The 21,653-nt window shown below is 39.7% G+C and overlaps 1 protein-coding gene and 1 long non-coding RNA gene across 3 annotated transcripts; one reads left to right on the top strand and one right to left on the bottom strand.

Annotated features, from left to right (window-relative positions):
- Positions 1–2,882: 2,882 nt before the first annotated feature.
- On the bottom strand, positions 2,883–3,752 carry LOC104093191 (uncharacterized). The gene has a single exon (XM_009598909.1). The coding sequence runs from the start codon at positions 3,750–3,752 to the stop codon at positions 2,883–2,885; it is 870 nt and encodes a 289-aa protein (XP_009597204.1).
- A 4,959-nt stretch (positions 3,753–8,711) lies between these two features.
- On the top strand, positions 8,712–21,143 carry LOC117276030 (uncharacterized). Of its 2 annotated transcripts, none has more exons than XR_011411008.1 (3): positions 8,712–9,158; positions 11,899–12,052; positions 20,968–21,143. It is a non-coding gene; the product is annotated as an uncharacterized lncRNA (long non-coding RNA). The 2 variants fall into 2 exon arrangements; XR_011411009.1 differs by having other exon boundaries at positions 11,890–12,052.
- The last annotated feature ends 510 nt before the right edge of the window (positions 21,144–21,653 follow it).

Below are 21,653 nucleotides of genomic sequence, written 5' to 3'. Positions count from 1 at the left end.
TTCTCATACGCGTCCAATCTGAATTCCTCCAGCTCATTCACCTATGACCTTCTGTGTTCACCTGCAAGACTAAGATCAAGATTAAGCAATTTAATTGCCCAATGAGCCTTATTCTTTATCTCCACAGGTAAGTGACATAATTTTCCATATACCAATTTGAAGGGTGAAGTCCCTATGGTTGTTTTGAACGTTGTTCTATACACCCATAGAGCTTCATCCAACTTGACTGACCAATCCTTTTTGGAAGAATTAACCATTTTTTCTAGAAGTCTTTTGAGTTCACGGTTAGCTACTTCTACCTACCCACTAGTTTGAGCATGATATAGGGTTCATATTTTATGAGTTACCTCATATTTAGACAGCAGAGTGGCAAACTGTTTATTTGAAAAATGTGACTCATTGTCACTGATGATGACTCGGGGAGTTCCAAAGCGGGTGAAAATATTCTTTCGAAGAAATTCACATACTACCCGAGCATCATTGGTCCTAGTGGGGATTGTCTCGACCCACTTGGAGACGTATTCAACGGCCACTAGAATTTACTCATAAGAATGGAACGGTGGGAAGGAGACCATGAAGTCGATGCCCCAGACATCGAAGATTTCGCATACCAAAATGGAATTCAGGGGCATCTCATCCTTTTTACTAATGTTACCTATCCGTTAGCACTTGTCACATGTAGCCACGTAAGATCTTGCGTCCTTGTACAGAGATGGCCAGTAAAAACTAGCCTCAATGACCGTCGCTGCTATCCTATTTCCTCCATTGTGTCCTCTAGTTGATCCATCATGATAATGGGATAATATACTTCCCATTTTTCCTTCGGGTACGCATCTCCGAATTACACCATCTGCATATAATTTAAACAAAAAAGGGACATTCCAGAAGTAATATTTTACCTCGCTTTGCAGCTTCCTTTTTTGGTCGGAGGTCAAGTCGTGTGGTAGCCTTCCACTAGCCAAAAAGTTAGTTATGTCGGCGAACCATGACGGTCTATCAGAGATCGCTGCAATGGAAAAAATCTGCATATCTGGGAACTCTTCCCGAATGTCCACTTCTTTAACATGTGGTTTCTCCAATCGCGACAGGTGGTCAGCCACTTGATTTTTTGTGCCCTCCTGTGTTTGATTTCTAAATAAAATTCTTGCAGAAACAATACCCACCGCATCAAATGTGGTTTGGACTTTTCTTACTCAGTAAATACTTCAGTGTTGAGCGATCAATATGCACTATTACCTTGCTTCCTACTAAATAGGATATGAATTTGTCAAAAGTGAAGACCACTACAAAGAACTCCTTCTTCGGGATAGCATAGTTCACCTGGGCATCGTTCAAGGTCCGTCTTGCATAGTAAATAGGTCTGAATATTTTATCTCTCCTCTACCCCAGCACTGCTCCCACTTCCACATCACTGGCATCACATATGATCTCAAAGGGTTCACTCCAGTCAGGAGTCACCATTATGGGAGCACTCACTATCTTTTCCTTGATCAGTTCGAATGATCTAAGTCACTCTATATCGAACACAAATTTTACATCCTTGGTAAGTAATGTTGTTAAGGGCTTGGTAATGTTGGAGAAATTCTTGATGAACCTTCTATAGAACCATGCATGCCCCAAAAAACTTTTGATGCTTTTCACTGAATTCGGTGGTGGGAGCTTAGCTATCACATCTACTTTAGCTTTGTCGACCTCCTTCAGCTATGACTTTATGGCCCAAGACTATCCCCTCCTTAACCATGAAGTGACACTTTTCCTAGTTGAGTACTCGGTGAGTGTCCTCACATCGTTTTAGAACAAGTTCGAGATTCCTCAAGCAATCCTTGAAGTCATCTCCAGAGAGAGTAAAGCCATCCATGAACACCTCCAAACACTTCCCATTCAAATCTAAAAAGATTGACATCATGCATCTCTAAAATGTAGTTGGTACTTTGCATAGGCCAAAAGGCATTCTCCGGTATGCAAAGATTCCGAAAGGGCAGGTAAAGGTGGTTTTCTCAACATCTTCGGGAACAATGGGTATTTGATTGTATCCTGAATGTCCATTTAAGAAGCAGTAACATCAACGCCCTGCCACCTTCTCCAACATCTGATCAATGAAAGGAAGAGGGAAGTGATCCTTCCTTATTGCATCATTTAGCCTTCGGTAGTCTATGAACATCCTCCAACCAGTAACTATTCTGGTAGGAATTAACTAATTGTCCTCATTTTTCACCACCAGCATGCTTTTTTTTCGGCACAAACTGCACGGGGCTGTTCTATTAGCTATCAGAGATGGGAAATATTATACATGCATCCAACAATTTGAGTATCTCTTTCTGCACCACCTCCTCAAGGTTTTTATTCAATTTGCGTTAAGGTTGCACTACCGGTTTGCTCCCTTCTTCCAACAGGATCTTGTGCATGCAGATTGCAGTGTTGATTCCCTGAATATCGGCTATGCTCCAACCGATTGCCTTCTTATGCTTCCGTAGTAACTCCACGAGCATGTGTTCCTGTTCACCTATCAAATCAGCAGCAACAGTCACAGGAAAAATGTTAGTCTCTAAAAAAATATATTTCAAATGTGTCGGGAATACATTCAATTCCAGCTTTGGCTTGATCTTTTCTTTCTCCCGTTCTTCTTCGTCTACCATATAATCTTCATCTTCCAGTGCCACAATTTCCTTCTTGATTTCAAGATCTTCATCCTCTATTGTACTTGATTGACTAATACGTCTCTCAAATGAATCGCCTACCATCTTGTTCAGCTTGTGTTGTTCCGCTAACTCTCTCACCACATCCATCTTGAAACAAGCATAGGCAGAAGACTCACCACATGGGTATTTCATCATTCTCTTCATTTGAAATACCACTTTTTCGTTTCCCACTCGTAACATGAGTTAATCCTCATATATATCAAGAATAGCTCGGCCAGTGCAAAAGAATGGTCTCCCTAGGATTAGAGGTATCTCCTTAATCACTTCTATGTCTACTACAATAAAGACTGCTGGGAAGGCAAATTTTTCCACCCTCACTAGAATGTCCTTGATTATGCCCTCCGGTATGATCGTGGTCTGATCAGCCAGTTGCAACGATACCGGCACAGACTTGATCACTCCTAGTTCTCCTTCAAATTTCTTGAACACAAATAATGGCATCAAGTTAATGGATGCACCTGAGTGACACAAGGCCTTGTCAAAAATGTTGCTCCCCAATGAGCAGGGTATAGTGAAACTGCCAGGATCCCCACACTTTTGAGGAATTTTATTTTGTAGAATGGCACTGCAATGTGCATTGAGTTTGACCACTTTTGTTTGCTCGAGCTTCTTTTTACTTGAAAGTATTTCCTTCAGGAACTTTGCATAAGTTGGCATTTGGGTTAGCACCTCGGTGAATGGGATGTTCACATATAGCTGTTTCAGCATCTCTAAGAATTTCCCAAAGCATTTATCGAGTTTCTCCCACTTTATCTTTTGAGGAAAGAGTAACACTAGCATGTGTTTGCTTTCATCAATTGCACTGCTTAATTTCTGCTTATCAACCTCTTTGCTGCTAATATCCTCCTTAGGAAAAAAATCACCAATTTTATGTTCTTCTGCCCTCTTGGTTGAGTTGATCTCCTTCTCAGCCCTTGGTTTTTCAATGGGCTCTGCTAATGTTTTCCCACTCCTGAGAGACACTGCCATGATCGTCTCTTTTGGATTCTTCTCACTGTCTGCCGGCAAAGTCCATGGAGCCTTTTCTGATAACAATGACTTGAGTTGTCCCATTTGTCTTTCTAGATTTTTGATGGTTGTGCCTTGCTCCCGGATAGTTGTTCCTTGAGTCTCAAGTTTATCATGATTTATTTATGAATTCCTTCATTAGATCTTCTAACTTGAGTTGTTGGGCTGTGGAGGCTGGTATAGTTGCCTCTGTTGATTCTGGAAACTGGGAGGTCCTTGCACTGGTGCTGTGGGATTTTGCTGCTACCATGAGTTCAAGCTACCATTTGAAGAACTCCATGAGAACTCTGGATGTTTCTGTCCCATCGAATTGAAATTACCACCTCCTTGGTAGTTGCCATTGTCGAAATTCCCCAATGCCTTAACGTTTTCTTCTGCGGTGAAGGTTTGGCACTCATGAGTTAGGTGTCCCAACCCACAGATGCCACATCCCACATATGGTTGATTTTTCACCTGATCCATCGTCAGTTGCTTGATGTCCTTAGCCATAGATGCAATTTGGCCTTGCATTGCTACTGACGATTCTACTTGGTGCACCCATGTTGATGTTTTTCGATCCCCTTGGTCAGTGGACCATTGTTCTGCGTCTTCAGATAGTTCATTCAGAAGTGTGACAATCTCTTCTGGAGTTTTCTTCATCAGAGGGCTTGCAACCACACTATTCAGCAATCTCCTTGATGACGAGTTTAACCCGTCCCAGAAATCTTAGAGTTGCATCCATTACTCTATTCCGTTATGAGGGCACCTTCGCAATAGCTCCTTAAATATTTCCCATGCCTCAAACACTGTCTCCCCTTCACCTTGGCTGAAATTGTAAATCTCCTTACTCATCCGTCAAGTCTTAGCAATAGAAAAATATTTTTCTAAGAACTCGGTAGTCATCTCCTCCCATGTACGGATTGACCCTGTGGGTAGACTTTTCAATCACTGCTTTGCATCATCCTTAAGTGAGAAAGAGAATGCTCTAAGGTAGATGACATCATGTGATGCTCCATTATAGCGGAATGTGTTCATAATTTCATCGAAGTCCATCTGATAGTTGTTGGGATCTTCATTGGGTTTGCCTCTGAATATGCAGTTGTTCTGAATGGTCTAGATGACTCCCTACTTGAGTTCAAAATTGTTGGCATCAATGGGTGGGGGCCTCACACTAGATTGTTGATGGTTGTACACTGGTCTAGCATAATCTCCTAGAGACCTCCCAGGTCTGGGAGCTGCATTTTCAAATTCATCTTCGACCATGGTTTGGTTGAGATTGAGCCTTCGATCCTCGTCGACTGTTTCATCAGCAACTCTAAGGGATGCTTCAATTGTTAACCGTGCATCCTGTTGTTGAGCTGCCTCTCTCGCAACTAAGTTTTCATCCTTTTCATTGTTCACCATTGTATTTTGAGTCGAAGGGTGACCCTGATCTCGCCCAAATCACACCTCAGTTTGGGGTTCTGAAGCGGTCGATTGCAATAATATACCCAACTAGGAGTCGGGATAGAATCCTCAGGGAGCATAGATGGGATTAGGTATATATTTGGACTAAGCACGTAAAATGTCTAAGATGCATTTCCACAAACTGTGTTTTGATTCTACTTCTAAATTATGCTACGGTATGCAAATGTAAAGCTACAGAATAATATTTTGGTGTTGTTTTTCAAGTATGTAAACGATGTAGGATTGTGACTTCCACCTAGGTGTTTGCCTAACGGGTTGTGGTCTTTAGGACAGGTTTGGTAGGTCGGGGTATAATATAACAATCAACACGCAATTACCCACTCAATACCTCTCGGTAAAAGAGTGATTTTGCCCAATTTGTCTTTGTCAAGTCCAAATGGGTAATTCACAAAACAGTTGATAGATGCTCAAGTCGGGTTTTACTATCTTTGGATTTAACCCTTTAATTGGGACTATCAATTTCTTGAGTTCACCCCAATTTCTTGTTAGCCAAGTTTTCCTAGACTCAGTCTCTCTTTCTCAAGTAAAGACTAAGTCAAATATGCTTGAATCAATATTTGCAACCATTAATTCTATAATTAAAGCAAGAACTAGGCTAAATATTACACACCCAACCATAAACAAGCCCTAAATCAAACACCCATTAGGTACCCATACTAGGGTTGGGTCACAACCCTAGCTAGAAATTTAGTTACTCATAGATGAAAATGAAGAAATTAAAGAAGAATAGAAGATTAAACTCATATTCAATGATAAAGAGATAAAAATCCAATGTAAAATAGACAAACTATCATAAAATTCCCTAAAGCGGTAATAAAAACGGCTCCCAACTTTCAGATGTTCAAACTTTTACCTAATTTTGTCAAAAAAGACTATTTATACGCAGCTAAACTTTTCGGACAAAATTGTCTTTTCAGAAGTTCTGCGGCCGCACAATTCTGTGTGCGGTACACACTTTGATGCAGAGCTTGAAAGGAGGGACTTCTGTGGCCGCACAATTCTGAATTGTGGCCACACTTCTTCAGGTGTTGTGAACCGCACATTTCTGAGTGCGGCCGCACTCTTGAGTTCTACGGTCGCACAATAATAGCGCGGTCCACACTTCTTGATGGACTTAAAGTTGGGACTCTCTGATCTTCCTCTTTAGCGGCCACACAATTATTGTGCGGTACGCACTTTTCAAAGAAGTTCTGACAGAAATCCTTTCATGATCTGCGGCCGCAGACAAAATTCCGCGGTCCGCACTTTACCCTTTTTGCCTGGTTTTAGTCCTTGTCCAAAAATACTCCTTCTTGAGTTGGATTTCATCGCTTTGGCTCATTTTCCAATACTCCTGCAAGAAAGCATATTTTATCAGTTTTCGGGAATACCTTTAAGCATTTTTGAGCTAAAATGAAAGTAAAAAGAGCACAAATAAGTAGTCAAAATCCCCACTTATCAACTCCCCCAAACTTAAGCTTTTTCTTGTCCTCAAGCAAATAAGGTAATTCTCACCTCCACAAGAAAAGAGCTATTTCAGCTAGCCTAAGGTGAATCAAACACACATCAATTGGGACCAACAATTACCCACACATATGAATTATCAACAAGGCACTGTTTTGAAGGTTAAAGCACAAATAACTCTAATGTGATACTTGAGCATCAAGAGTTGACTTTACTCATCAAGGAAGTTCGCACTTTCATGTAGGTCACTGTGGATCCCAAACTCCTCCTCATATACTCTCTGTTAGCTCATCTCACTTAAGAATGTAGCACTCAATTTAATGACTTGTGAAAAGTTTGCTCATCACTCTCAAAAGAATGTCACAAGTACGGCTCTAAGTACCATATGTTTGCCCCTTATGTAGATCACCATTAATGTAAGCTTACTCGGCTTGAAATCACGTAGGAATTTTTCAGCATGTAATGAAGGCTTTTAGACTAAGGTGGAAAATGTTGGAATAGAACGGGTTTATCTTTCCTTAAGCACTCCATTTTCTCTTTTTGGCTCATGCTTTTGCCGAATCTTTGAGTCACTTTTTTTTTTCTTAGGGGAACTAGAGAGACTTGACATCACTCTTTCTTGGTCATGATATTCACATTCTCCTTCTTTGTTTTCTCCATGCTTTGCACTTTTGCTATTCTTTGAATCCCATCAACTCTTCACTTTATTCACTTTCTTTTTGTGTTTTTCTTTTGTTCTTTCTTTCTTTTTCTTTACCTTTCCTTTTCTTAATTTCTTTTCTCTTTTTGTACCTTGATACCACTTTGAAACTCCTCGTCTCTCCCCCAAATTAATGTTTTCGCCATTTGTTTCTCATGAGTGCTAAGGAAAGCTCGGGTTCCAATAGAGGGTCACTATCAAACGGGTAAAGGCTTGTAACATAGTTATCAAATGAAAAAAGGCTTTAGGCTCAAATGGGTTGACTAGGGATAACATCATTGGTGGGCCATGAAAAGTTTCAAAATGGGTCAAAGAGCCTATAATCACTTCTCAAGCCAAGCAAAACTTAGAATTTCGATTGGAAATACATTCGGGGAAAGTTCTAGACCATTTGCACGGGTACTTGGACTTGTAACAAAATATCTCACCTCTCACACAGCTGGATTGTTAAAGAGGATAGAGTCGAGGGCCCACAACAACTGTATTCAAGATTAAAAATCGCTAATGGTTCAACTAAACCACTCGATGATTGCCTAAGTCAACACAAGAGTCACAAGGTCACTAACTAGAGCCATTTCTTTTTAAGAGCTTGTTTTTAACCAGGTACCAAGTGAAGCATGCTTGACTCTTTTATTCATTATTACTACTGTTTTTACCTAAATATCAAAAACGGACTCAATCCCTTAAGAAGGTTGTCACTCCATCCATCGTTGGGAAGAACCATCCGGTTCACACAAAATCTACATTTGGAAAGAACCGTGGCATTAAGAAAACCAAAGGCTTATTGATCACTTAAACGTAAAAAGAAGCTACCAAATCAAAAAGAAGTTATTAAAGTAAATAAGAAGCTAGACTATTAAGAAAGCAAAATAAAGAAGCTATGAAATAAACTACTGAAAGCAAGAAAAATGAATATGCAAACCGAGAATGGGGGATAGAATATATACATCAAAAGAGTGGGAGGAATATATACATAATGAAAAATAAAATAAAGATAAAAAAGAGTATTATAGTTGTAATCACCTAATATTTTCCCCACATGGGAAATTACACCTAAAAATAGTCCATAATTAATTTTAATGGTTTTATAGAATTTTAGGAGTTTTTCTTTTATTTGTTTTGCATCATTCGCATTGTTAAAACAAAAATTATAAAAATATACATTAGCTTTAATCAATTAGTTTAATTAATTTGTTAAAATGCTAATTAGGTCATTTTTGGCAAAACAAATTCAATTAGTAGTAATGTGGCTATTTTTAAAAGATCAAATAAAATAGGAACAAGGTCTTCTGCTTCTTGTTCCAAATTGGCCCAATTCCAGCGGCCCAAAACCCCACATGCCCGACATGCCTGGCCCAACCTACCCCCATCTTCATTAAAACACTCCACATTCCCCAAAACTTAGGAAAAAGGAGAACGACTCATCTCCCCCACATTCAGAAAACCTTAGCCGCCTCATAAATCCCCTCTCTAATCTCACTGATCTCTCACTATCACATATGGATACACACACGAAATCCATCATCTTTGCATTTCCATCAGAAAAGTTCACACGTAGACTCTCATTCAAAAGACGGAAGAAAGAGATATGAAAATACAGACCCCGTTTATATTCCTCTCATACTCTACTCATCCTCACTCTGCAAAAGAATCTGAAAATTTTATCAGAAGAAACAGAGAAGAGTCTAAAAACTAAAAAATTTAAGGATTTGAAAATACTAAAAAACTTCAACAACAAAAGGGGAAGGAAATAGGAGTGCAAAAGATATTCCACAAGCATTCAATTTCTCCCCCTCGGCTTAGCATTTCTTGGTCTGTTTAAACACTGTTGGTGGAATAGCTGTGGAGTGCTTCTTGTTAAGGTACTTTTCCTTGATTTTGATTATGTAATTTGATTTGGGTTGAACTATATCTTCTAAAAATAATTACATGAAGCTACAGGTTCTTCTCCGTTGAGTTAGTGTTTGCTATCACTGATTTGTATGCCTATGTTATTTGAGTATGAAGTGGAATTAAGTGCTATCATGAAACTACATGTTCTTCTCTGTTGGGCTAGTATTTGTTATCACTGACTGGTATATTTATGTTTATCTTATGTATGAATTTGATGAATTAACTGCTATGGAAACCGTGACTTTACATAAGGCCTGTTTCTGGGCCCATGTTGAAAGAGTATGAAGTCCAATATTACTGTCCCTCATTTTAGATCTCCCTTTCATCATTAATTGACTACCTTCTCTTGAAATTGAGTAGTCCCAAACGTATTCAACCCATAAACGAATTTAAATGACTGGGAAGTGTAAACTCGTCAATAGCTCGAATTCAGTTTAGCTGATTGCAGGTCCACAAATAACTCCAAAATTCTAGACCTCCACATGTAATCTTAAACCTTAGGAAAATATTTAAACTCATAAACATGCGTAGTTTCTCTTAAGCTCGACTAATATTAAATCATCGTGACTATGGGTACGGTTCTCGTTGCATAGTCACGATACGTAAACCCCAATTCGAGTACGTGTTTCACGCGACTTGACCATAACATCAAAATAATAAAATAAACATGATCCAAATCACGGGTACGTTTCACGTGGTGCGATTCACAATATGTACAAAAACAAACGAGTGTGCGACATCGCGGCTTGTTCAAACAAATTCCATAAATGCTAAGAGCGATTAAAAAAAAAAAAAATAATTAAAAGCGTTTAGAAAGAAATTAAAAATAGTTTTTAAACATTTAATAAATCAGATAATTAGGCGAATTATTAATAGTTGAGCGACCGTGCTAAAACCACGAAATTCGGGAGTGCCTCACACTTTTTTCCGGGTTAACAGAATTTCTTACCCGGTCTTCTAAGTTTGCGGACCATAAATAAGAGTCAATTTCCTCGATTTGGGATTTTAAAATAAACCGGTGACTTGGGACACCATCATAATTATTCCAAGTGGTGACTCTGATTAAATAAATAATTCAATTTCGAATAATGTCACTTTAATTGGAAAAACTCTCTATTCCCTTATCTTCGGAAAAAGGAGGTGTGACAATAGTTATTACAAGCCAATGTCATATCAAATCAACCAAAATAGACTACCCCATTGAATAAGAATAAGCATTGTCCTCAATGCTTAATAAAAATCAAAATAAGGAAGGTTAGAGAGTGAAAAAAACTCCCTATGTGGTCTCAATATGCATGGCAGCATCACCACCCTCGAGGTCCTCCAACTGGATCTCATCATCCTCTGCTCGGGGAGTAACGGGGTTGGTGAACATCTGATGCACCTCCTCAGCGGTATGGGCAGCAAGGTCCGGCTCGTCAGACTGGCTAACTGGTGCCTCTTCTGATGGTGTTGCTGGGTCTGCAGGTACTGGTGGATCTGACTCCATCAGTAGATCAAATGGAAGATCACCAGCTGCTTCAATCTTGGTCACTTCTTTCCTTAATTTGTCAACTGATTTCTTCGAAGCCTGAGATTTTCTTATCTTCTTCACCTCTTTACCCAACTCCTTAACAGCTCCCCCATGCGCCACCTATGTATCCATAAAGGTCTTCTGATTGTCCAAGATCTTCTTCAATGTTTCCTCTACTGGCGGAGGAACCTGTGGTACTGCTGGGGTGGAATAATGTGTTGCAAAAGCACTGGATATATTAGACAGCTTTGCAGAAGCTGTCAGCATCTAGTTGTTGAGACTTACCAGTGTCTGGGAGACTCGCAACGCAGAGAGTGCATAAGTTGAGGAGGAAGGCACTGATACCGATGTTGATGGCCCTGAAGATGGACATGGTGGTATGGGAGTCATTGTAGTATAGTTGTAAGTATTCTCGCCTGTCACGCTGGTGACCAGAGTTTGATCCCTGTCAAAGGAGCCAAAAATTGATCTCGACCAAATCATACCTCAGTTTGGGGTTGAGAAGCGGTCGATTGCAATAATAATACCCAACTAGGAGTCGGGATCGAATCCACATAGAGCGTAGATGAGATTAGGTATATATTTGGACTAAGCATGTAAAATGCCTAAGATGCACTTCCACAAACTGTGTTTTGATTCTACTTCTAAATTATGCTACGGTTTGCAAATGTAAAGCTAGAGAATAATATTTTTGGTATTATTTTTTAAGTATATAAAAGATCTAGGGTTGTGACTTCCACCTAGGTGTTTGCCTAACGGGTTGTGGGCTTTAGGGAAGGTTTGGTAGGTCGGGGTGTAATATAACAATCAACACGCAATTACCCACTCAATACCTCTCGGTAATAGAGTGGTTTTGCCCAATTTGGCTTTCTCGAGTCCAAATGGGTAATTCACAAAACAGTTGATAGATGCTCAAATATTCTTTGGAAATTGATTTTGAAAGACATATATTTCAAAATCAAATATAAATTTGGCTACTTGAACCTGTCTTCAATAGTTCATAGATTTTGAAAGACATATGATCTCTAAGTTCACACCTATTGTCACAATAGTGGAAGCGAGAATAATCGATAAAACATATTCACCATATGAGGGTTGAGGTCGTGCCATAATCAAATTGTGATTAAACGGAATAGAAATCAAAGGGAAAAGAGATGTATTGATTGCTAACATTTCTAACATACAAGGTGATGCAGATGGTGCGAAGTAAACATCCATTTCTCTTGCAAAACGAATTCTTGAATTTTCACACTCATGAGGCATCGAGGTGTTGCAAAAATGGCAGGAAAAATACATAAGTTGCTCTCTATACATGTCCCGAAAAGTGAGTTTCCCATTCAACCTTTACAGGTATCATTTTTCTCCCTGTACTTGTCCAAACTGAATTTAATTCCTACTTCTGAAACCCTCTCCCATGATGTATGTAGTATGTGCTATACACTCGCCCTCTGATGATGCCACATAATAAAATTTATTCTTAAATGATTACAAGTAGTCGTACTCGCGCGATGCGCGGTCATTATTAAAAAATATAATTAAATTAAATTATGATCGGGCTTGTTTAAACATATTAGATCATATTGCTATAATAAATTTCAATTGTCATCTTATTTGTCAATATGAAATACCAATAATAAAATCTCTATTAAATGGAAGAGACTTATATAGTCATTGAATAACTTCTTTGTTCTATATTTTTCTTTATTCTATTATTCAATGTTTAGTATTTTTATATTGTTAATAGATTTTTTATTAGCATATTACTTTATTTAATATTTTTGTATGCTCTCTTTCTTTTTGTAATATAAGAGAAGATATAATTTATTAATTTTGAAATATTTTCAATTTTCAATTTTATACTGTTGTTAATAATATTATCTAAATTTTAATGAATAAAATCTCTATTAAATTAAAGGAACTTTATAGTCATCAAATAAATATTTTTATGTATTTTTGTTTATTATATTATCCAATATTTAATATAATTGCATTGTTAATAGAAATGTTTATTAACATATTACTTTGTTTAATATTATAGTCTACTACTTTTTTGTAATATAATAGAAGATAATATTGTTTGAATTTTAACGAATAAAATCTTTATTAAATTAAAGAGGCTTGTATAGTCATTGAATAAATATTTTTATATATATTTTTCTTTATTATACTATCCAATATTTAGTATTTTTACATTGTTAATAGATTTTTAATAGCATATTACTTTTTAAATATTTTTGTCTACTACTTTCTTTTTGTAATATAATAGAAGATATATATTTTATTACTCTTGAAATATTTTTTATTTTAAATTTTATCCTGTTGTTCTCAATAATATTATCTGTATTTTAATGAATACAATCTCTATTAAATTAAAGAAACTTGTATAGTCACTGAATAACGTTTTTGTTCTATATTTGTTTTATTATATTATCCAATATTTAGTATTATTGCATTGTTAATAGAAACTTTTATTAGCATATTACTTTATTTAAATTTTTGTATGCTATTTTATATTTTATTCTATTATTCTCAATAATATTTTCTGAATGAGTAAACTTTTTATTTTTAAAAATAAAAATAAAAATTATTCAAAAAAAAGTAATTTTGACTTGGCACTTTTTATTTTTTCTAATTTTAGTTTTTTATTTTAAAATAATTTAGAAACTCCATCTTGAAACTACTCACCAATTTGAATTGACAGTTTTTTTTAATTTTGTTTTTTATTATAAAATATTTACTTTTATTATTTTATATATATTTAATTTTAAAAATAATAATCAATAACTAATTATTAACTAAATAACTAATTATTAACTAGTTATGTCATGTGGCTATTTTCTAGGCTGCCACTTGACTTGAGTAGAGGAATGTTTCCTCTCCTTTTAATAATACATAAATATAGATTTGTCTAATAATATAATTAATTAAGATAATCTTTTACCTAATACGCCCAAATATTTACTCTAACCCGTTTATTCCATTTCATTTAATTTCAGCCCACCTAAAAATTTTCCAATGAATCCAAAATAATATTCCCTGAAAGAACATTGTTGAGTGCTTGAACACTGGCAACTCAAAGAACCCACTTACTCTTTTGTTCTTGTTAAATTATTTTATCTGCAATTTTATTTGGATCTCGTCAATTAATAAGCTAAAAAAATATTTTTTGGGTTAACAAGATAAAGAAGCATTACTCCAGAAAACTTGGAGAATGAAAAGTGATTTTGGTCATAAAGTGTAATCTTGACGTGAATGATGATAGTGTGTGTGGTATAACTTGTGATTTTAAAGAGATGAATTGAAAAATAAGGTGATATTAAGACTTCCGACTTTTATTCTTTAATTTTTCATCTCAAAATAAATTATTATTTTATTAGCCTATAAGTAAATAGGGTAATGTTTTTGTTCATAAATGAGTACTTTGTTGTTCCCATATGGTAACTCAAGTTAAGCAGATGGGCAGTGTAACGACCCGATATGTCGTTTTGAAAATCTACACTTCGCTCGGAGTTTTGGGAGCTCGAGCATCTCTGTATGATGTGTTATGACATGCGTAAATCGTCGGTGTTAGTTTTCAAGTTATCCGGAATCGATTTGGAAGGATGAACTTCAAGATTCAAGCTTTAAGTTGGAAGAATTGACTAAGGTGGATTTTTGGGTAAACGATCTCGGAATCGGGATTTGAAGGTTCCAACAGGTTTGTATGATGATTTCGGACTTGAGCGTATGTTCAGATTGGATTTTTAATAATTCAGGAGCATTTTGGCGCCTATTGTGGATATTAGCATTTTGGAAGAAACTCATCATATTTGGGTTGAAGTGCATTTCAATGTTATCAATGTCCGTTTGGGATTTCGAGTCTAAGAATAGCTCAGTATGGTGATTTTGGTATTGGGAGCGCCTCCGAAAATGGATTTGGAGGTCCGTAGGTCATTTTGGAGTCGTTTGGCAAAAGTTAGATATTTGACCGGAAGTGAACTTTTTGATATTGGAGTCGGAATTCGATTCTGGAAGTTAGAATAGGTCTGTAATGACAAATGTTACTTGTGTGCAAAATTTGGCGCCATTCGGAGTTGATTTGATATGGTTCAGACGCTCGGTTGCGATTCTAGAAGTTCTTGAAGTTTAGTTGATCTTTATGCGTTTTGGCGTCCGATTCGTTGTTTTAGAAGTTATTTTGATGATTTGAGCGCGCGCGCAAGTTCGTGTTGTGTTTCTAGACATGCGTGCATGATTGGTTTGGATCCCCGAGGGCTCGGGTGAGTTTCGGATTGATTCTTCATAAATTTTGATTGCTGGTACTGGTATCATCGCATTTGTGATGTATTGGTCGCAAATGCGACAACCGCAATTGCGAAGCAGCCATCGTATTTGCGAAGTCTGGGTTGTTGGGGAGAGTTCGCATTTACGAAGAACTCTGCCGCATTTGCAAAATTTATGCCTTCGCATTTGCGAAGTATAAGGTCGCAATTGTGACCAAAGCAGGAGGCCCTCCAGTTCGCATTTGCGATACATTGTTCGCATTTACGAGGGTCGTATTTGCGAACCCCCTGTCGCAAATGCGACATCTGCAACCTGTTAAGTGCTGAGAAGTCCGAGACTTAGCTTCATTTGGGAATATTTTGAACCCTAGGTCCGAGAAGAGGCGATTTTGTGAAGGGATTTTCATACTAAATCGTTGGGTAAGTACCTTTAATCATTTTCCAACTACATTTCATGATTATATATATGATTTAACATCAAATTCATGAGAATCTAAAAGAAAATTTGGGGGAAATTGTAAAAAAATTCAAAAATGCAAAATGATGATTTGAAAGACAAATTGGTATCGGAACTTGATAATTTTAGTATGGTTGAATTCGTACCGGAATGGGTGTTTGGGTTTTGTAAATTTTATCGAGTTCCGAGGTGCGGGCTTGGGGAGTTGACTTTTATTGACTTTTTAGAATTTGAATAAAAATCACACCTTTATTAATTGAAGTTGGCATTGTGTGATGTGTTTAAGTCGTCTTTGACTAGATTGAGCCGAGCGGAGGTGAATTGGTAAAGGAAAATCTAAATTGAGTAATTGAATTAGCCGAATTGAGGTAAGTGTTTTGCCTAAGTTTGTTGAGGGAATGTTTCCTCCTATTTGTCATTGTTTGCCACATGCGGGGTTGATACATATATGAGGTGACGAGCGTATATGTATGTGCCAGGGTTAATCCTGCTCGGGGGTGGACTATGTTACATTTATGGTTGTAGAATTTCGTGATCTCCTGCTTCATGCCTTACTTGACTTATAGAAACTAAGAACATAATATTAAATGATAGCAATCAAGACTTATGTTACAACCCAGAATTTGGGGGTTGTAATTTCGGCCAAGAACTGGTGAGAAAGGAGCCTTCTGATGGTCTGACGTAGAGCAGTCTACTCGGGCAACTTGGGCTTTTTAATTTTAAGCATATATAAGGGGGTATAGGTGATGAAAGCTCCGACCTGCCTCCCCCATACGCGCTGCCACCGAGCCGTATTGAACGAGCTGCCTTGGGGGCGAACCCCAAGGGCCTGCCTAGATGACTCAAGGGAGTGTCAAAGGTATCCATGCGAGTTTGGGAACTCGTATGGGCTGCGCAACGCCTTAGGGCCTGCGTTGGGCATCAAAAGGGCAGTGGAGGCTGCTATTGTGGAACGGCCAGCCCCGCGGGCTGCCGAGTGTTGGAAAGAGACCTCCACGCCGATTGGATACTTGACGCACCTGTCATAGGGGCATCATGTGTCGACTTGTGAGCATGGCTTTGGTTCAGCCATGCAAGCAAGGGTCCGTTGGCCTAAAGGTGCAGGTGTGGGCGACACTGCACTACTTCGAAATGGAAGCGTGCTGCAAGAGGGCTATGTATGGGCATGGCACGAAAGAGGCGCATGACAATGGCCAAGGACTAAAGGTTGCCTTACTCAGGCGAGGCACAAGCTAGTCGCGGATGCACTAGACGAGTATAAGCTTGAGGATTGGGCTGTGCACGCGGGAGCGATGCTCAGTCTTGGGCTAAGGACAAGGCATGTCCTAAGCCAAGTCCCCAGGGCGCCCATGGATTGTGATCCTAAGATGGAGCGCCACGACATGCCTACGGCCAAGGGCCTAGGCATCTTACGGGCGGCACAAGTTGGGGCGAGGCCCCAACCGACAGGCACAGGATCGTGCTTGGGAAATCCTGGGACGGATAGGAAGGCTGGCCCGCAGCGAGGGGAACTGCGGGCGCCGCACGGGCGAGCAGGTGCCGCTGCCCAATGTAAGGAAATGGGCCTGTGACACTTGGTATCAGAGCTGATTAAGGCCATACTATGCCATGGCACAACGTCAAGGCAAATGGTGGATATGGCTAGTGCATTTTGGATGTCAGTGCCGAGATCACGTCAAAGCAGAGATTGATGTTCATATGCCAACAAAGATCGAGAACCAGATACTAATGGTCGACGAAAGGAATGGGTGATTCCATTGTCTTTCGTCAGTCTAAGGTCCTACTGAATGAGGTGATATGCCGATGAGTCGGATGGCCAAGAGAATGCCATGTTTGCCAGGTCGCGCAACCATATTACGAAAGAGTAGGCCATGGACTATAAACTTGGGCATGATCATAGCGGAGATCTTGCCAAGGATGCGTGCAACGCATCAAGCAGAGTGTCTTTGCCAAGGTGAGGAAAAGAATTTGAGGGTATAGCGAAGTTGCGGAATGGGACGAGTTCCCAAGTTTGGAAGGTGTCATCATTCTGGAAAGGGGTATGTCGAATGATCGGGGACCGAGAGTGTCCAAGTGCGTGGCACACCGAACCGGGAAGCCGTGCTAGCAGGACCAAGAGAGTACCTGTCTATAGGGCGAGTATTGAAGTACTACCGGGAGCATTGGCTACTTGCTGAGGAAGTGACGGCCGGAGAACAAAGAACTCTGTTCGGAAAGGCGGCGATGCTATGACTTTGGGAATGTAGTACTCACCGAGAGTCGTCTCAAGAGCTGGCCGAATGCCAAGTGAGACAACAGTGCTAAAATATATCCTCCACATTTAGTGTGGGAGGATCCCGCCTATGCAAGAGGCATAAGGGCGAAGTCGTGGGTCTGGAAGTGAACACATCTTCAAGGTAGTGAAGGCAAAGAGAGCTACGGGAGCAGAATGCTACGTGAGCTATGCCAAAGGCATTTGAAGGCCAAGTGAGCGAATGAGCTACTAGGGCCGCGCCAAAGAGGGCGTCTTAATGCTACGGGAGCGAAAGGCTACGGGAGCCATGCCAAAGGCATCTTAGGGCTACGCGAGCGAAAGGCTGCGGGAGCTATGCCAAAGAGGGCATCTTGAGGCTACGGAAGCGGATGGCTACGGGAGCGACGTCAAAATAGCACATTATGTGCTAACCTATGAAGGAAAGCTTCGGACGGACATGAAGGCCGTGAGGGTCATGGTGTGATTTGACTAGTGTGGGTCAATCACAGAGTTAGACACCAGAGGGTGCAAGTGCGGAGGCACTTTCCAAGTGAACACCGGATAGAGGTGAAGTGCAGAGGCACGCTTGGAAGATACTTGGGAGGAGGAGTGCATGGGGCACGACTCCTTTTTGAGAAAGGACTTCAAGGAAGTCCAATCCACAGGACAAAGGGAGATGGAATGGGCATACTTGAGGGGGCAGACTCCGGGATGTCTTAAGCCATGACGTGTCATCGGGGCGATGACATTATGAGTGTGGGAGGATGTTACAACCCAGAATTTGGGGGTTGTAATTTCGGCCAAGAACTGGTGAGAAAGGAGCCTTCTGATGGTCTGACGTAGAGCAGTCTACTCGGGCAACTTGGGCTTTTTAATTTTAAGCATATATAAGGGGGTATAGGTGATGAAAGCTCCGACCTGCCTCCCCCATACGCGCTGCCACCGAGCCGTATAGAACGAGCTGCCTTGGGGGCGAACCCCAAGGGCCTGCCTAGATGACTCAAAGGAGTGTCAAAGGTATCCATGCGAGTTTGGGAACTCGTATGGGCTGCGCAACGCCTTAGGGCCTGCGTTGGGCATCAAAAGGGCAGTGGAGGCTGCTATTGTGGAACGGCCAGCCCCGCGGGCTGCCGAGTGTTGGAAAGAGACCTCCACGCCGATTGGATACTTGACGCACCTGTCATAGGGGCATCATGTGTCGACTTGTGAGCATGGCTTTGGTTCAACCATGCAAGCAAAGGTCCGTTGGCCTAAAGGTGCAGGTGTGGGCGACACTGCACTACTTCGAAATGGAAGCGTGCTGCAAGAGGGCTATGTATGGGCATGGCACGAAAGAGGCGCATGACAATGGCCAAGGACTAAAGGTTGCCTTACTCAGGCGAGGCACGAGCTAGTCGCGGATGCACTAGACGAGTGTAAGCTTGAGGATTGGGCTGTGCACGCGGGAGCGATGCTCAGTCTTGGGCTAAGGACAAGGCATGTCCTAAGCCAAGTCCCCAGGGCGCCCATGGATTGTGATCCTAAGATGGAGCGCCACGACATGCCAAGGGCCTAGGCATCTTACAGGCGGCACAAGTTGGGGCGAGGCCCCAACCGACAGGCACAGGATCGTGCTTGTGAAATCCTGGGACGGATAGGAAGGCTGGCCCGCAGCGAGGGGAACTGCGGGCGCCGCACGGGCGAGCAGGTGCCGCTACCCAATGTAAGGAAATGGGCCCGTGAAACTTAGCTTATTATAACTTGATCAAATTTGATGGAAATTATGAGAATACATTGGTGTGTTTAATTCGGTCATCAATATGCATAATCATTAATATATTGCTATTGCCGATATTCTTGAGATACTAGATTCTATACTTGTGTTGTAGATCATTTGTGAAATTTGTTGGAATACTTGAATAAAAAGGTTCTTGTGGGTTTATTGAACTATTGTTGGCTTGGAAAGTTGTGATTGAGATTCATTTGAAATATTCGTTTAAACACTCCCCTTGACGTTATTTATGCTTCCTGCCTTGTTTGTCATTGATATACATATGCTTGGTAAGGAAGAGTGTAAAGCACGAAGGGTGATGCCGTGCCTTTGTTTATACATTATCATGTGAGGGAGAGTGTAAAGCACGAAGGGTGATGTCGTGCCATATTATTGAGAGTAAAAGCACGAAGGGTGATGACGTGTCATTTTATTTAGAGTAAAAGCACGAAGGATGATGTCGTGCATATTATTGAGAGTAAAAGCACGAAGGGTGATTCTGTGTCATATTATTGTGAGTAAAAGCACCAAGGGTGATATCGTGCCATGTTATGTAAGTAAAAGTACGATGGGTGATGTCGTGCCATTGTATTGATATTATTACGCTTTCATGTTATGGTGAGTTCATGGCACGAAGGGTGTTTCCGTGCAAGTGAGGACGAGAGACATGCATTATGTTGTGATATCTCTTTCTTGCAAATATTTTTATGTCTTTACCTGGAGTTGTTATCGTGTTCATGGTTCTTATGTGATATGTTGTTACTGTTCTGTCTTATTCTCTATCACCTTTGTTGTCGTGTTACCATGCCTTCTATTTACTTAAACTTGCCAATATCATGCTTACTTCTTGCTGTTATGATTGCATCCATGTCATCTGTTTTGTTGCACTGAAGTGTAGGTCTTCTTCCATACTAGTCGTTCATGTCCCTACTTGCTAATTTATAAAGATCATGTGTTCGCTTCCTTATTTGCCATATCTATTTTCATTCCTTTACCTTGTTAGTTAGTCGAAGTTACATCCCTTTTTCCTAATCGTTGTTATTACTTCTATATTTTCAGTTCAGTCTGTTACTGATGTTCTCATGTACATTCTAGTTCTCCATAGCTAATTGCGTATTTCCTGCACTATTATTTCTATTATCGGCATTCCTGTCATTTGGTTGGTACTGTTTTACGCATAATTGGCGAGGATGAGATAAATGCACGAAGGGTATTGTCGTCCCGTTGGATTTGATGTCTTGAATATATTTCTCACATTATGAAAGTTTTGAGGTGACTGCTGTGATTTATTGGCTTTCGCTCTAAGGAAAGGATTGGGTGAGATATTGATACCTGTTGAATTGTGTTTTCTTCTAGTACTTCGTTATTGCTTTGTATATTCGTTTAGTGTACTATATTCTGTTGTACAGTAGTATAGTTCTATTGTTAGTTTGTATTACAAGTTTTATCAGTGAGCATATTTTAACCAAAGCCTCGTCACTACTTCGACGAGGTTAGGCAAGATACTTACTTAGTACATGGGGTCGGTTGTACTGATACTATACTTTTGCACATTGTGTGCAGATATTGGTTGTTGTTGTTGTGTTCTATGGTTGCCGGGATTGAAGATGTACCTGCGTTCCTGTTGTAGCTGCCTCTTATTCATGGTAGCCCTAGATTTATAAAAACTCTGTTTATGTATTTTTCAAACAGAAGATGTATTTACTTCATATCAGCTTGTAAATTCTATTCTTAGAAGCTCATGATTTGTATTACAAGTCCTTCGGGATGTATAAGACTTAGATACTCCTTTGTTAAATTGTGTTATTAAATTAATTAAAAATGGAAAATCGTTAATTGGCTTACCTAGCGAGTTGGGTTAGGTGCCATCACGACTAGTGAATTCCAGGTCGTGACATGTAGAAATGGAGGAAAGATAGCTGAGGAATAAAAGAAGAAAAAGGAAGAGAAGAAAATAGATAAAAGAAAAAAGGTTAGTATTTCCTTTAATACAACTAATTAATATAATTAGTGTGACTTCCAATGAAAACAAGACATCTGTATTATTTAATCACTTTTTGATCACTTTTCTATCGGTCATGCTAGGGATGTTCGTCGACAGATACGGTACGGTATTTAGACATTTCTGTAACGACCTGATCGGTCGTTTTGAGCTCTAGCGTGTCGTTCGACAATTTGAGGCCTTGAGTAATTTTACTTCATATATTATGAGTTGTACACGTGATCGGAATTGAATTTCGGGAAGTTCG

This window comes from Nicotiana tomentosiformis, chromosome 9 (genome assembly GCF_000390325.3).
Source record: "Nicotiana tomentosiformis chromosome 9, ASM39032v3, whole genome shotgun sequence".
In the NCBI taxonomy this organism is placed as follows: Eukaryota; Viridiplantae; Streptophyta; class Magnoliopsida; order Solanales; family Solanaceae; genus Nicotiana; species Nicotiana tomentosiformis.
Note: the sequence above shows the minus strand (reverse complement) of the source record. Positions and strands in the feature narration are given on the sequence as shown.

Bases quoted from the DNA above. Each gene is read 5' to 3' on its own strand.
- LOC104093191 (XM_009598909.1), bottom strand. From the start codon at position 3,752: ATGGGACAACTCAAGTCATTGTTATCAGAAAAGGCTCCATGGACTTTG.